Raw genomic sequence first — 13,376 nt, forward strand, 5'->3', positions numbered from 1 at the left:
AAGCTGCCATTTTTAACTCATTAAGGATATTTATTTATGAAATTAAATACATAGTTTAGATGAAAACAGCTTGATATTTTTATTTTGGGTCTTCTGTCAATATTTTGACAGATGGCTAGAAACCAAAATTTTTGCACTCTCTTACAGAAATTCTGGCACCACTGTTTAACTCGTCCTTTACGCTCATAATTCCAAGTGCTTTGGTCTTTATGAAGGTACACAGGATCTGAATTATTAAACTAAGGAAACAAGGAGCTTTATGTTCAATCATTACATATTAATTATGCAGACGTTGTTAGGTTATTAAGGTCTATTAATCATGAAGGCCCATATCTGAGATTCATTGTTGTAGTTTTGTAGCTTGCTCTAGGAAGCAGTGGCTTGGTGCATTTAGGCATGGTGAATATTTCAACCTTAGCCTTGTCTAAATGTGACAGCAATGATGAAGTGTCATAGAAGGGTTTGCATTTTCAGTAAAGGTTGAAAACATTTAAACAACAACAAAAAAACTGTATTATGATTCCAGGGTCATGGGATCAAGCCCCATGTCAGGCTCTATGCTGAACATGGAGCCTCCTTGGGATTCTCTCTTTCCCTCTATGCCTCTCCCCATCTGTGCTCTCCCTCTTTCTCTCTCTCTCTAAAATAAAAAATTAAAAAAAAAGAATGGTATCAAAATTTTACTTTAGGCTGTTAATGTTTTGGTAATATAAATATCCAAATATCCTTTTAAAATGTAAAACAACTTTAAGATTAAAATATGATTTAACATTACTATTAAAATAGAGTTTCAAAATGTTACTTAGAATTAAATTTACAAAGTAATTATTTAAATTTATATTTAAGGGATGATGTCTAAATTTTTCTAGTTGAAAAACTGGTAGATTATAAATAACACTAAAGATGAGGAAATACAATTGTGATGCAAAATATTCTAGCAGATCTTTCTATGCTGCCATGCAGATTCACACTTTCAAAGTTCACTATTATGTTACATTTTTAATATGACTTTAAGTTTTAATTTTTTTAATGTTTATTCATTTTTTGAGAGAGAGAGAGAGAGAGAGAGAGAGAGAGAGAGTGCTAGTGGGGGAGGGACAGAGAGAGAGGGAGACACAGAATCTGAAGCAGGCTCCAGGCTCTGAGTTGTCAGCACAGAGCCTGATGTGGTGCTCGAACTCATGAACCACTAGATCAAGACCTGAGCTAAAGTCGGACGCTTAACTGAGCCACCCAGGCACCCCATGTTTTAAACATAAAAACTTCTAGGGTTTAGAATTTATGGCATCGTGAATGTACTTTTTTTTTTTTTTTTCAGATTTCTAGATTCACAATTTGGTTTTATTGGTCTCTTACTTGTAAGACCTATTATCTTGTTTGTTCTTACAACAAGGTCACGAGTTAAATGGACATGATTGTCTACATATCCCAAAGAGGAAAACTGCAACAAGAAATTAAATGATTTGATCAGGCATTCATGGTCAGAGCTGGAAGGGAATATATTTTTCTTCCCATTAGATAGAGTTTACTGCCTTAGAATCATTTTTTGTGCAAGTAACAATTATGAAAATGAAGCCATGAACCAGTAATCACTTTTTGTGGGCAACAAATGTTCTTAAATCAATGTCATGTTTAAAATTTATGCTTTTGTTTAAAGATTCACATTTGGCTTGTTGTGTAACTGAGAGTTTTCAAAATCTGCTCTTGCCCATCTTGACTTCAATAATAGTTGAGAAAACACTAGATGAAGATAAATAGGCAGTTTTGTTTACCCACAATGAAATACACATTTTAGGTTAAAATTGTCCTATCAAGTCTAATCAGTGGCCACACAGTTGATTATGTAAAGGTAGAATTTTATCCAGTAACAAACACTTGGTTTAATTGAAAGGGAGACATTTATTTTACTCAGCAATAGAAAGTCCAGTACTTCTAAGGACTACAATTTTATTCATTTAACTTCCTGGCAAGAGTCCTATTTGGTTAAAAGCATCCATAGCCAGAAAAGTAAAATGTAAGCATCCAGGCACAAGAATCAAGAGGAACAATTTGATTGAACTTGCTATGCCCACATCTTATAATGGAACAATCTTCTGGGGGCATTCACGAGGCTAGGAGGGCAGAATAAACCTTTTTTTCTGATATAAATACAGGCAGCACTGCCATGTGAATGTAATAAATGGAAATCAGATTGTTCCTAGATAATTAGTACCAAATGGTGGAAACCCAACCTCTAATCTATTGCCAAACCACTAGAACACAGCAAAAAGCAAACAGCACAGTCAAGTAACGGAAATTTCTCAGTGTATCTAAATGACTGTATAAAATAAGGACCCAATTTCTAAAACCAATGAAAAGATTTCCACAATTTCAGTGTGATACAGAGATATATAATATGGATACTATCAAAGGCTATTTCATTTGCCTTAGGAAAGGAACTTATTGAACAGAGTGGTATTTAGGAGACATGTAAGCATCATATTTGTCAAGAAAAGTTAAAAAATAAGATGGCAATTTATACATGAGAAAACAAAAAATGGATATATATTGAAGATATACATTGGTTTGTAGTTAGAAATGTCTTTTAATTTTAATATTGAGCAAAAAATAAGTCTCCTACTTTGTTTTTTTAGCTAGAACTGAACTACTCTAGAACTTCATACTGGGTAAATTTATACTTGGTGTATTAACTAAAGCAATAAACAACAGTCCAATAAAAAATAGTCTTTTTCTGGTGACAGAAAAAAAAAATAAACTTTTTTCATTCAAGTACTATAATCATGAGCCCAGATCTCCTTCTTTAGTTCCATAAGCATCTCCAGGTGGCTGTCCAGTAGGCAGAACTAATATGAGGAAAAGTGAAATATTCTTTGTTATGCACCTTCACCAAGTCATGTCTATTTTGAAAAATGGTACCACTACCCAGATGCTCAGGATAAAACCCTACAGGACAATTCTGACCTCTCTTTTATTCTACAGCCCCCAACCAATCCATCAGTAAGTCCTGAAAGCTCTACTTCCAAAATGTATCAAGTTACATACACCATCTGAAATGATAGAATTCTAGACTAATTTCTTCTCCCTCTCCTAGGATACTGAAATAGCCTCCTAGACAGTTTAGGGGACCTCATTTTGGCGTTTTTTACAGACCCTGGTGTATAGGTCAGTCAGACGATCCCCAAATCCCCTGTTTAAAACCTGTAAGTAACTTCACAGTGCAATTAGAAAAAAAAAAATAACAAAATGAAATCTACCGGCCCTATAAAATCTAGCCCCTGACTCTCTCTCCAATGTCATCTCCAACTATTTTGGCTTATGGTCAGTATGTTCCAGGCACAAAGGTCTTGTTACTGTTTCCAGTCCTTTACACTAACTTTTTACCATTCAGGTCTCAATTCGAACGCTACCTTCCCAGAAAGGGTTTCCCATGATTACTGTCTCTAAAACAGTCCCCGCCCATTCTCTCCTACTCTGCTCTATTTTATTTTATTCATAGCATATATCAGATTTGAATTTTTATATTTATTTATTCATTTACCTAGGAGTTGATTACCCACCCCTCTTTCTTTCCCCCATGGGATATAAATTTCTTAACAGCTGAAATTCATATACTGCTAAAACCCAACAGCCTAGAATATCATATGACTATATTAGATATTCAATAAATATTTTACAAGCTGCCATAACAGATCACAACTGTATCTAATGTGTGTAATTAGCAAATGTGAGAAAACAAAAATCAAAATGATATACACTGTCATACATAAGACATCTCACTAAGATACTATTTCATAAAAGGAGTGATGACTTGGTGGGATTAGGGAAAATAAAAATGAGATTACAATTTACACAATGAAAGTTTGAAAGGACTTTTTAGAATGCCTGAAGATTTTCATTAAAAGTTTGAACCTAAAATTACTTAGTTGTATCTTCAAAACACATCAGTATGACCAATTCACAATGATGTATATAACAAATACATGGCTGGCTGGCCATCATCTAAGAAATAGCAACCTTTCCTTAGGGTGACTTTGGGGAGTGCAGGGAAGTGTATCTATGTTCTGACCCACACAGCAATTCCTTAACGTACAAAGGTTTTCAGTCTGGAACATTCTACTTTTTTACATTTTTAATTTGTAAAAAATTAAAAATTAATTTTTTTAATTTAATTGTAAAAAATTTAAAATTTACATTTTTAATTTATGATTTAACACAGAATAGAAGATTCAATACCTCTAAAACTGAATTTTCTGATGAGAAGATCTGATTTATTTGAACCATTGTTCTGTGTTACAGAAATTCAACTATAACTTTGGGCCTCTTCCTAGGAAAAATAGCTTTTGATCTTTCAGTTATCTAATCAAATTTTACCAAAAATGTTTCTAAATTTTCTGATGGTTCCCATCATTGCCTTTATCTGCTATTTGATCACACACTGATAAGAACAGCATCCAAACTAGGGATTTGAATTATTTTCATTTTCTACATTACTTTTAATATCACCCTCCCCCATAATTCCATTCCTACTTTTGTTCTCTTCTCTTCTTCTTCCCAAAGAGACCATTTAAAAGCTAAGATTAGAGATAAACCTTTTATTGTACTTTGACTAATACTTGTTTGATGTGGACTACACTGTGTTTAACTTGCAAATTCTGATATTTCAAGAAATTGTTTTTTATATGCTTATTTTTATGAACCAAATTATAGTGTCAAATCATTTACAGAGAACCATTTCTGAATTAGTGTTTTATATGGCAAAAGAGTTACTTCTGTGTGACTTCAGAAAATTTGGCTCCCAGTAGGGATCAAGACCTGTCTTGGGCTGGTCTTTTGAGAAAAATCATCTGTCTTGGGGATTCCTCTCACCATAACACACTGAAAGCTCATGGAGAATCTGATGCCAAATTAATTTTATATACCAAACCCATCTATATTATAATTTTGATGTGCATAATTGGATTCATACTTCATTTCAGCACTTCTTCAATTCATGTGTTAATTACTGCCTCTAATCCTTTAAACAAACTGCTGAGAACTTTAGCCATTTTGGAGCATTCTATCCTTCAGTCCTTTGAAAGCAAAGGAAATAAAGTTTGTTTCCAGAGTTACAAGCCCAATAGGCATTTACTGTGCATTAACTTTGCTACACATGATGGCACTCTATGAAGTGCTTTGGGTTCTGGCTGTGTCCTATAAAACTGATGGCCAAATTTCATAAGAAAGTTGCAATTTAGAAAATTGCTTTTCCATAGACCCATTACAAGCTATTAAACAAGAGTTACCTATACTTTAAATTTATATTTTATTTACAATTTTCATTGTTTTTGAAATTCAATTTTAATAATTTGAATCATTAACAAAACTTAACAGAGTGGATATTTATAAGCATGGCAGCATTTCATACTAAATAACTATAGATAAGTTAATTCAGTTCATTTTTTAAGTTTATTTATTTTTAGAGAGAGAGAGAGAGAGAGAGAGAGAGAGAGAGAACACCCCAGAGAGGGAGAGAGAATTCCAAGCAGGCTCCGTCCTGTCAGCGCAGAGCCCAAAGCAGAGCTCAAATTCATGAACTGTGAGATCATGACCTGAGCTGAGATCAAGAGTTGGATGCTTAACCAACTGAGCCCCCCAGGTGCCCCTAATTCAGCTCATTTTTAGTATCAGAAAATTGGGAGATCATTTTAAGAAATGTGAAATAAATATAGCACTTGGTGTTATATTAATATATTTCACAGTTACCTAAGTAAAATTGAAAATGAAAGGCAAACATATTTGTTCATAATCTCTCCAAAAAATATTCAGGCATCAGATATCTTGTAGCAATTCAAAAATGTTGAGTCTCCTTCCTTTAAAAATCAAATAATTTTTATTTTTTTATCTTAAAGAAGATGTACATCCTTCAGTATAACAGCAATTTCAAAAACAATAATAAGCCTTTAGAAACTGAAAAATTATAAGACAAGTAATTTTTTCAAGTTAAAATAAAGAGAAAATACAAGGATATTGCTATGACAAATGAATATAATTGCAAACTTATAATTTGAGTTATTTACATAATGATCATTGCAGCAATAATTTTGTGTATTAAATGCAAAAAATGGGTTAGAGAAAATTATATCTATTTTTAAAATTCCACCTTTTAGTTATAGTCTTTGAAGCATTCTGAGACACATTCAGTACTGAGATGAACACAATGCTTATAATAGTTATTAAATGACAACTTCTGGAGAGGTGCTCCTTTTTTCTTTTAAAGTTTATTTATTTATTTTGAGAGAGAGAGAGCACACACAAAGTGCACACGCGCACACATGCAAGCAGGAGAGGGGCAGAAGGAGAGGGAGAGAGAATCTTAAGCAGGCTCCACACCCAATGCAAAGCCCAACCCAGTGCTCAGTTTTACGACTGTGAGATCATGACTTGAGCCAAAATCAAGAGGTGGATGCTCAACTGACAGCCATCCAGGCACCCCTGGCTAATCCTTTTTAATAACAGGCTATTTGAATCACATTATTGTTTTTTATATAACTGACTCTACCAAATAGAATTGCTAAATAAATGAACATACAGACAGTCTGTGTGTTTCATTTACATATCAACTGTCACAGTCACGGCTTGTGATGGCTATCTCAGCCAGAGGATCACAGGGAACTGATACAAGTGTCATCTCTTCATTCCTCCTGACCCTTGCCATTTCTGAAGCTGACTTGGTGACCATGTCAGATCACCAATGCACATGCATAACCCCCATCCTGACCTACCTTCTTCTCAGTTGTCTTAGTGGTAGTCTAGGGCAGTGCCTGCTTTTAGGAAATAAAAGAACGGAGTGCTATTTCATGATTCATCAACATGCCCCAGACTCCTCTGCTCCTCCCAGATCCACCTTTCCCCTCAAAATGAGGTCTTAGTTCTGTGTCTAGAGACAGAGTGTAAAAAGTGAGCAAGCTTTGGGTTTGTATCCAAAATGGTAATGGATCTTATTTTATTCCTTTGCAAACATAAAGACTAAAATAAAGCTACTATTCATATGCAATGAGATCTAGGAACAACGCTTTATTAAGACTGCTTAAGAAGGTAACTTCCTTTCATTTATGTTTATTTCACATAACATAGTTTGTTTCACAAGATAACTTATAGTAAGACTTTCAACAAAACACAAAATGGTGTTACTTCATTTTGGGACCAATGTTGGAAGGAGTTTGAGCTGATTCTCTAGTCCTTGGGACCAGCGAGGCAAGAAAAAAAAATCATAATCCTGATGAGAAGCAAACAATGATAGTGGTGAAGAGAAGAAAAAAAAAAACAGAAAGGAATATTATAATAAAGACGGTCTCATTGTGCATAACAAAGGTACATAGGAATGTAGGAACCTCCTCACTCCCAAGCTCTCTCATTCTGGCCATATCAGCCCCACTACCATATGTATATGTCAAGCAAAGGAAATGACAACTGCTTCAGTGAGAAAGATAGAAAAGTGTGAGTTTAAAAGAAAGAAGAATTTTTGAACCATTTCCAGGGCACGCCAATTTGAAAACCTGAATGAAATTTCTTATACAAGCATTTTTAGGATGAAGAATTGGTGAAATACTAGATAGATAGATAGATAGATAGATAGATAGATAGATAGATCTTTTCACTGAGTTAGCCTAGAGTCTGAACCAAAATGGACTTGCAAATAAAAATTAGAAACAAAAATTCTTTTTAAAAGTTTGTAAATGCCATAATTGTGTTTTAGTTTGTGCTATAGATTCCTATTTTTAAAATGCAAAATAAAACATACTTTACTAGAGATTGGTAGCACAGATGATTCAAGAAGAAAGACAGTTTTCTAAGTATATTTTGCCAGAAAAAAATGTTGTTTTAAATTCCGTCTTCCTCCTCCAAAAGATTCCCTTAGCCAAAATCGCAAAAAAAAAATGACATCATACATGGTATTGGGGAAAGGATTTCAAATCTATGATAAGCCAAAAGTAAACAATTTAACTATAAATATTTGAGAGTTGTCTACAGAGACTACCATTCATTTTAGTGTCTGAAATACAACTGTATCACTCCCAGTGGAAACCCTTGCTATGCAATATAAGAAACCAAAGTCAGTCTTGTAGACAATTCAATTTCTATAATGAAATTCAACACTCCAAGGGTAGATTGGCTTAGGTCCTTAAATCTAACCTCAGTCAATAGTAATCAATAGAAATAAAAGAAAGAATATGCCACAAACTGAGGGAGGGCTTATTCTACAAAACATGAGCAAAAAGAGCAACATGAAAAAACAACTCTGGTCAGAACTACCTAGGTAAGTGTAATTTTTTAATTAGCACCTTTCACCTCTACCCATGTTTAGTTTTAAATTACTGATCCCAGAGTATTATTTGAAACATCACAGAGCTGATAATCCAGAGATGTTTTATCCCCAGAAGTCTTGTTTCTAAGGATAACATGCACATAGTCTATATACTTACTGGAGATGTTGATACTTGGGTTATTCTTAATTGGCTTTCCAAATCTTGCACTCTGTTTTTAAGTTCCATGTTTTCGGTTTCTAAGTCTTGAATCTAAAAAGCAATGATTATTGAATAACCTTCAGAAATTTGTTCTTGTAAGATACTGGCTGTTATATTGGCTACATTAATGAATATGATTTCATATTATTTAAAATTTTAACGTACTCTTTGCACAGGGGACAAAATTATTTGATAAAGGCTGGGAAACATCAGGGAATTCTAGGTCACTGGAAAGATATTATTAAATTTAAAATGTTTTTACATGTGTGCAAATTCCATGTTTCTAATACCTCATCTTTGTGTTTTCGTGTTGCACTATGCAATCTGTTACCCATAATCTTGGAGTATAACCGCAAGACAGTGAAACTTGCTTATGATGATTTTGAAGAGAGTGGAGAAAGGGTGTAATTTAATTACAAAGGAATCTGATCTGCATGGGAAACCACTTACCCAGCATCTGCTGCTTCTGCTGCTCTGATCCCCATGAGAAGCATCAGGAAGTGAAGCAAAGTCACATGAGAACACTAAGTTCTTGTGGGAATTCAATATAAAATGGTTAAAAACTGTGCAGGGGATCAGGAATGAAAAATTATAGGAACACAGTGAAAGCAGTTCCAATCAGTGTGGGGGAAATTTAATGGCAGGCCTTCTAAATTTGTTTGATGATATGCAAGTTTCCCTGTACTTACATCACACAAATGTGAAACAAAAAGTTTAGTTTACTCACTCTTTTCTGTAATCCTGCGATCTGTTTTCTTGTTTCGACATCTTTCCCTCCAGATTCTAGAAATTTCCTGTATGCCAGGTCAAATGCTTGGCCAATTGTTAAAGTTATTTCTTCAGCCTTTGTAAAATTCAAAGAAGATTTGCATTTTAACAATACTATGTCATGTTAGACTGTTCTTTGAATCAAGAAAAACATTCACATGAGGAACTTCAAAAGGCAGACGGCTGCAGGTAAGAGAGGTAGTAAATGAACCAAGTAGTCTTTGGTAACATGATAATTCAATGCCTACCCATGCACAACATTAAAAAAGTTTTGATCATTAAATGAAAGCTGTTGAAGTTGGAAGCAAGAGTTCTATCCACCCTCTCATCTATTTTATCATAGTATTTTTTCCCAGTTTGTTTTTCTTCTTTCATCAAATATGTGGCGCCTATTAAAAGAAAGCACAGTGCCCAAACTGCAGTCTCTCTTTTCTCTTGCTACTTATTTGCTCTTGCTAATGAGGAGGGCATGTTGAACATGGCAGGTAACTTGAGTGAGGCGGGCTGGGTGGTGTCCCGGAAAACTTGAGGTATGCCCTCTCTAAGTGGAGAACTCAGTTCCAATTCATTGTTGGCTTGTGGAAATGGGCAATTCCAACTCAGAGTTGTCAGATTTTAAATATGTGAGATGAGGTCAGAAATCTGAACTTTTATATGAAAACTCCCAATATTAAGTGATAGTAAACCATATTATTTGTTGTTCAGTTAAACAACATAGATCTATCATTTGAATTTGGCCTTATAAACAATTCAGTTTCTGGTTGATCAAGCAGAAACTGCCACAGATGTCCTGGGTCCACCAGTTCATTCCTTCCTCATTCATACCTGGACTGGTATCAGTGTCTTGCACAACGTAAACACTAAATAAAAATGTATTTAGTTTATTAACATTTTATTTAAAAATATTGGTAGAGGCATTAATTGATTTAACACATCATGAATAAGTCCTATTGAATTATAAGACTTCCAGATGACATTAAAAACTGGTGGTAATATTAAATCTTGAAAATGCCACGCTTTAATTTGCTGCAAATCCTAAAACTTTGTGATACGCTATTAAAAATCTAAATTGAAAATATGCTTTTTTAATAACACATTTTTTTTAATGTTTCAAGTGTTTACTTAAATTCTAGTTAGTTAACATATGGTGTAATATTAGTTTCAGGAGTAGAATTTGGTGAGTTATCACTTACATATAACACTCAGTGCTCATCACACAAGTGCCCTCCTTAATCCCCATCACATTTAGCCCATCCCCCTACCTCCTTTCCAGCAACCCACAGTTTGTTCTCTATAGTTGAGTCTTTTTTATGAATAACACAGATTTAATTAAGACATTGTCATTTTTGTAGTTCACTAAATGTTTAAGGAGGGCTTTTAGTCATCAAAAAAGAAATTTATAGTGTTTAACTCAGGAAACTAAAGAATACAAAATATATGCTGAAAATTATATTAAATACCATTGGTCTTACAACAAAAGTAGAAAAAAGGGGGGGGGGGAAGCTACATTAAGGAATATTAAAGAAATGAAAATGCCAGATACCAAACCATATGTACTCAATGATTCAAACTAATGAAAAAAGTTTACATATAAAAAAAATGAGTTGTATTGATTGTTAGGATCACATATAATATTAAAACATAGTAAATGTGGTTATAATAGATTGTAGGATTACCAATTTTTTTATATCTCTAATTTTAAAATTTTAGGTGATGTGTTCATTGTATTTGTTTTACAATAAGATATATTTGTAAACTATGATTTTTTTCTACTTTTTAAATTATATTGTCCTCTTAATAAGACAATATATTACCCTCAAATACTTAAGATGTACACTACATAGAATCATTTCAGTGGTAACAAGTTTGTTTCATCATTAATAACATTTGATATCGTTATAATTGTTTACAATAACTTTTAAAAAATCATAATCTTTTTATGATCTTTTTATGATAAGACATGTCTTTTTCTTAAAACAGAACTTAGTTCCCTAGTAAATATTTTGCATACATTACCTCACTTGATTCTCATAATTAATTTATGAGATGGGGATTATTATTACCTCCATAATACATATGGGGGCTGCAATTCTTTTTTTTTTTTAAGTTTATTTATTTTTGAGAGAGACAGAGAGGGAAACAGCATCCAAAGTAGGCTCTGCACTGACAGTAGAGAGCCCTATGCAGGGCTCAAGCCCACGAACCATGAGATCATGACCTGAGCCGAAGTCAGATGGTTAACCGACTGAACCAACCAGGCACCTCGGGGCTGCAATTCTGGAAGGTCTCAGTTTGTGAGGCGAGAATCTGAATTCATATCCAAAATATTTGGCTCTACAAGCCTCAGATTTTTTTATAAGCAATAAAATGTATAGATCATATTGCACAATCAGATTGTGTTATGATAAATGTATATACCTATATATCCACCATATCACTAAACATATAGAATATTTCTATCATCCCAGAAAGTTCTCCAATGTCTACTTTCAGTCAAATCACATTTCTTATGTGTAACCATTGCTATAATTTCATCACCATAAATCAGTTTTGTCTGTCCTTGTATCCATAAAACTGAGCCATATAGTATATATTCTTTTTTGTCTGGCTTCTTTTGGAGTTTCTCAGATGTTGTATGTATCATTTGTTATATCTTAGTTATAAATAAAACAGCTACAAACATTCTTCTAAAATCATTTTGTGGACATCTGTTTTCAAAATCTGAATATCTACAATGGAAATGCTAAATCATAGAATAGCTCTATGTTTGACATTATAAGAAACAGCTGAACTGTTTTGCAAAGTAATTGTACCATTTTACATTCCCACCAGCAATAAGAGAGTTCTCGTTGCTCCTCATTCTCACTGACATCATTGACGAACAGTCTTTTTATTTTGTCACCTTACTGGATGAGTGATGCTATCTCAAAGTGTTTTTAATTTGAATTTCCTTGTTGAGTAATTACAACAGCCCAGTTTCCTGAATGACTAAGCTAAGAAGATTTTTCTCCCCGATCATTTAATGAATACAAAGAGCAAGAATGTTTTAAATTAAAAAAATATATATATTTCAAAAAATTATTACAAGGCAAACATGAAATTAATAAGAATATATAATAAATAGTTTACAAATAAAGCTTGTGAAAGCTTTATTATTCTATTACTAATAAAGTATAATTCTTTTGACACATGAACCCTTTTTCACAATTAGTAAAAGAGTAAGAGAGAAGTTTTAAACTTTGTCTTATTTACATCTCACTCAACATAATTAAAGAAAATGTGTACGTAGGAAGAAGCTTTCATCTGCTTATTGGGGCTGCTACTTAAATTTTATCAAGTGCAATATCCAGTGAATAAAGTATACATATTAACATTTGGAAACAAAGCTGTGAAAACATGATGGCTGCACAGTTCATAGTGACTGTATATTCACCTTATATTACAGAAACCAAATAAGTCATATCATAATGAATATCCTTATTCTAATTTCATTTCTTAAACTTAATGAGATGACTACAGTAGTTGTATAAATATTAAATCATAATAACACGACATGATACCAATAAAGTAAGTTCCAGTTTTGCGGCATAGTAGGGTAGACCTTCATCTAAATTTCAAGCAAGCTCTTAGAAATTCACAGAAGTACTAGGGGCGCCTGGGTGGCTCAGTCGGTTAAGCGTGCGACTTCAGCTCAGGTCACGATCTCACAGTCCGTGAGTTCGAGCCCCGCGTCGGGCTCTGGGCTGATGGCTCAGAGCCTGGAGCCTGCTTCCGATTCTGTCTCCCTCTCTCTCTGCCCCTCCCCCGTTCATGCTCTGTCTCTGTGTCAAAAATAAATAAACGTTTAAAAAAAAAAAAAAGAAAGAAATTCACAGAAGTACTGAATATATAAAATACATGTAATTAAGAGAATGAAGCTTTGCCCCAGGAAGGGCAGAGCGACTCTGGCTGGAGAGGTCACAGTCATGGGAATAATATGTCATGATGGAAGAATGTGAAATGGGAATCTAGTTTCTTGGACTGTAATTCTGCTTCTGTTGCTACCTAGCTTTGTGACTCTGAGGAAGGCACTAAATCTCTCTGGCCTAGATTTCCCTAAAATAA

The 13,376-nt window shown here is 33.8% G+C and overlaps 2 protein-coding genes across 11 annotated transcripts in view; both read right to left on the minus strand.

Moving 5' to 3' along the window:
• Positions 1-13,376, minus strand: part of COL3A1 (collagen type III alpha 1 chain) — a 355,595-nt gene that overhangs the window by 340,867 nt on the left and 1,352 nt on the right. The gene's annotated exons all lie outside the window — the stretch shown is intronic.
• Positions 1-13,376, minus strand: part of GULP1 (GULP PTB domain containing engulfment adaptor 1) — a 270,309-nt gene that overhangs the window by 18,123 nt on the left and 238,810 nt on the right. For 9 of the 10 annotated variants that reach the window (XM_078451105.2, XM_078451110.2, XM_078451109.2 and 6 more), the window contains 3 exons: positions 9,232-9,348; positions 8,955-9,035; positions 8,463-8,555 (listed from right to left, as the gene is read on the minus strand). In XM_078451105.2, coding sequence (XP_078307231.1) covers positions 8,463-8,555; positions 8,955-9,035; positions 9,232-9,348 — 291 coding nt within the window. The remainder of the gene's footprint in view (positions 1-8,462; positions 8,556-8,954; positions 9,036-9,231; positions 9,349-13,376) is intronic. The other variant, XM_060622313.3, reaches the window with a different exon arrangement.

Source organism: Panthera onca, chromosome C1 (assembly GCF_046562875.1).
Source record: "Panthera onca isolate mPanOnc1 chromosome C1, mPanOnc1 haplotype 2, whole genome shotgun sequence".
NCBI lineage: Eukaryota > Metazoa > Chordata > Mammalia > Carnivora > Felidae > Panthera > Panthera onca.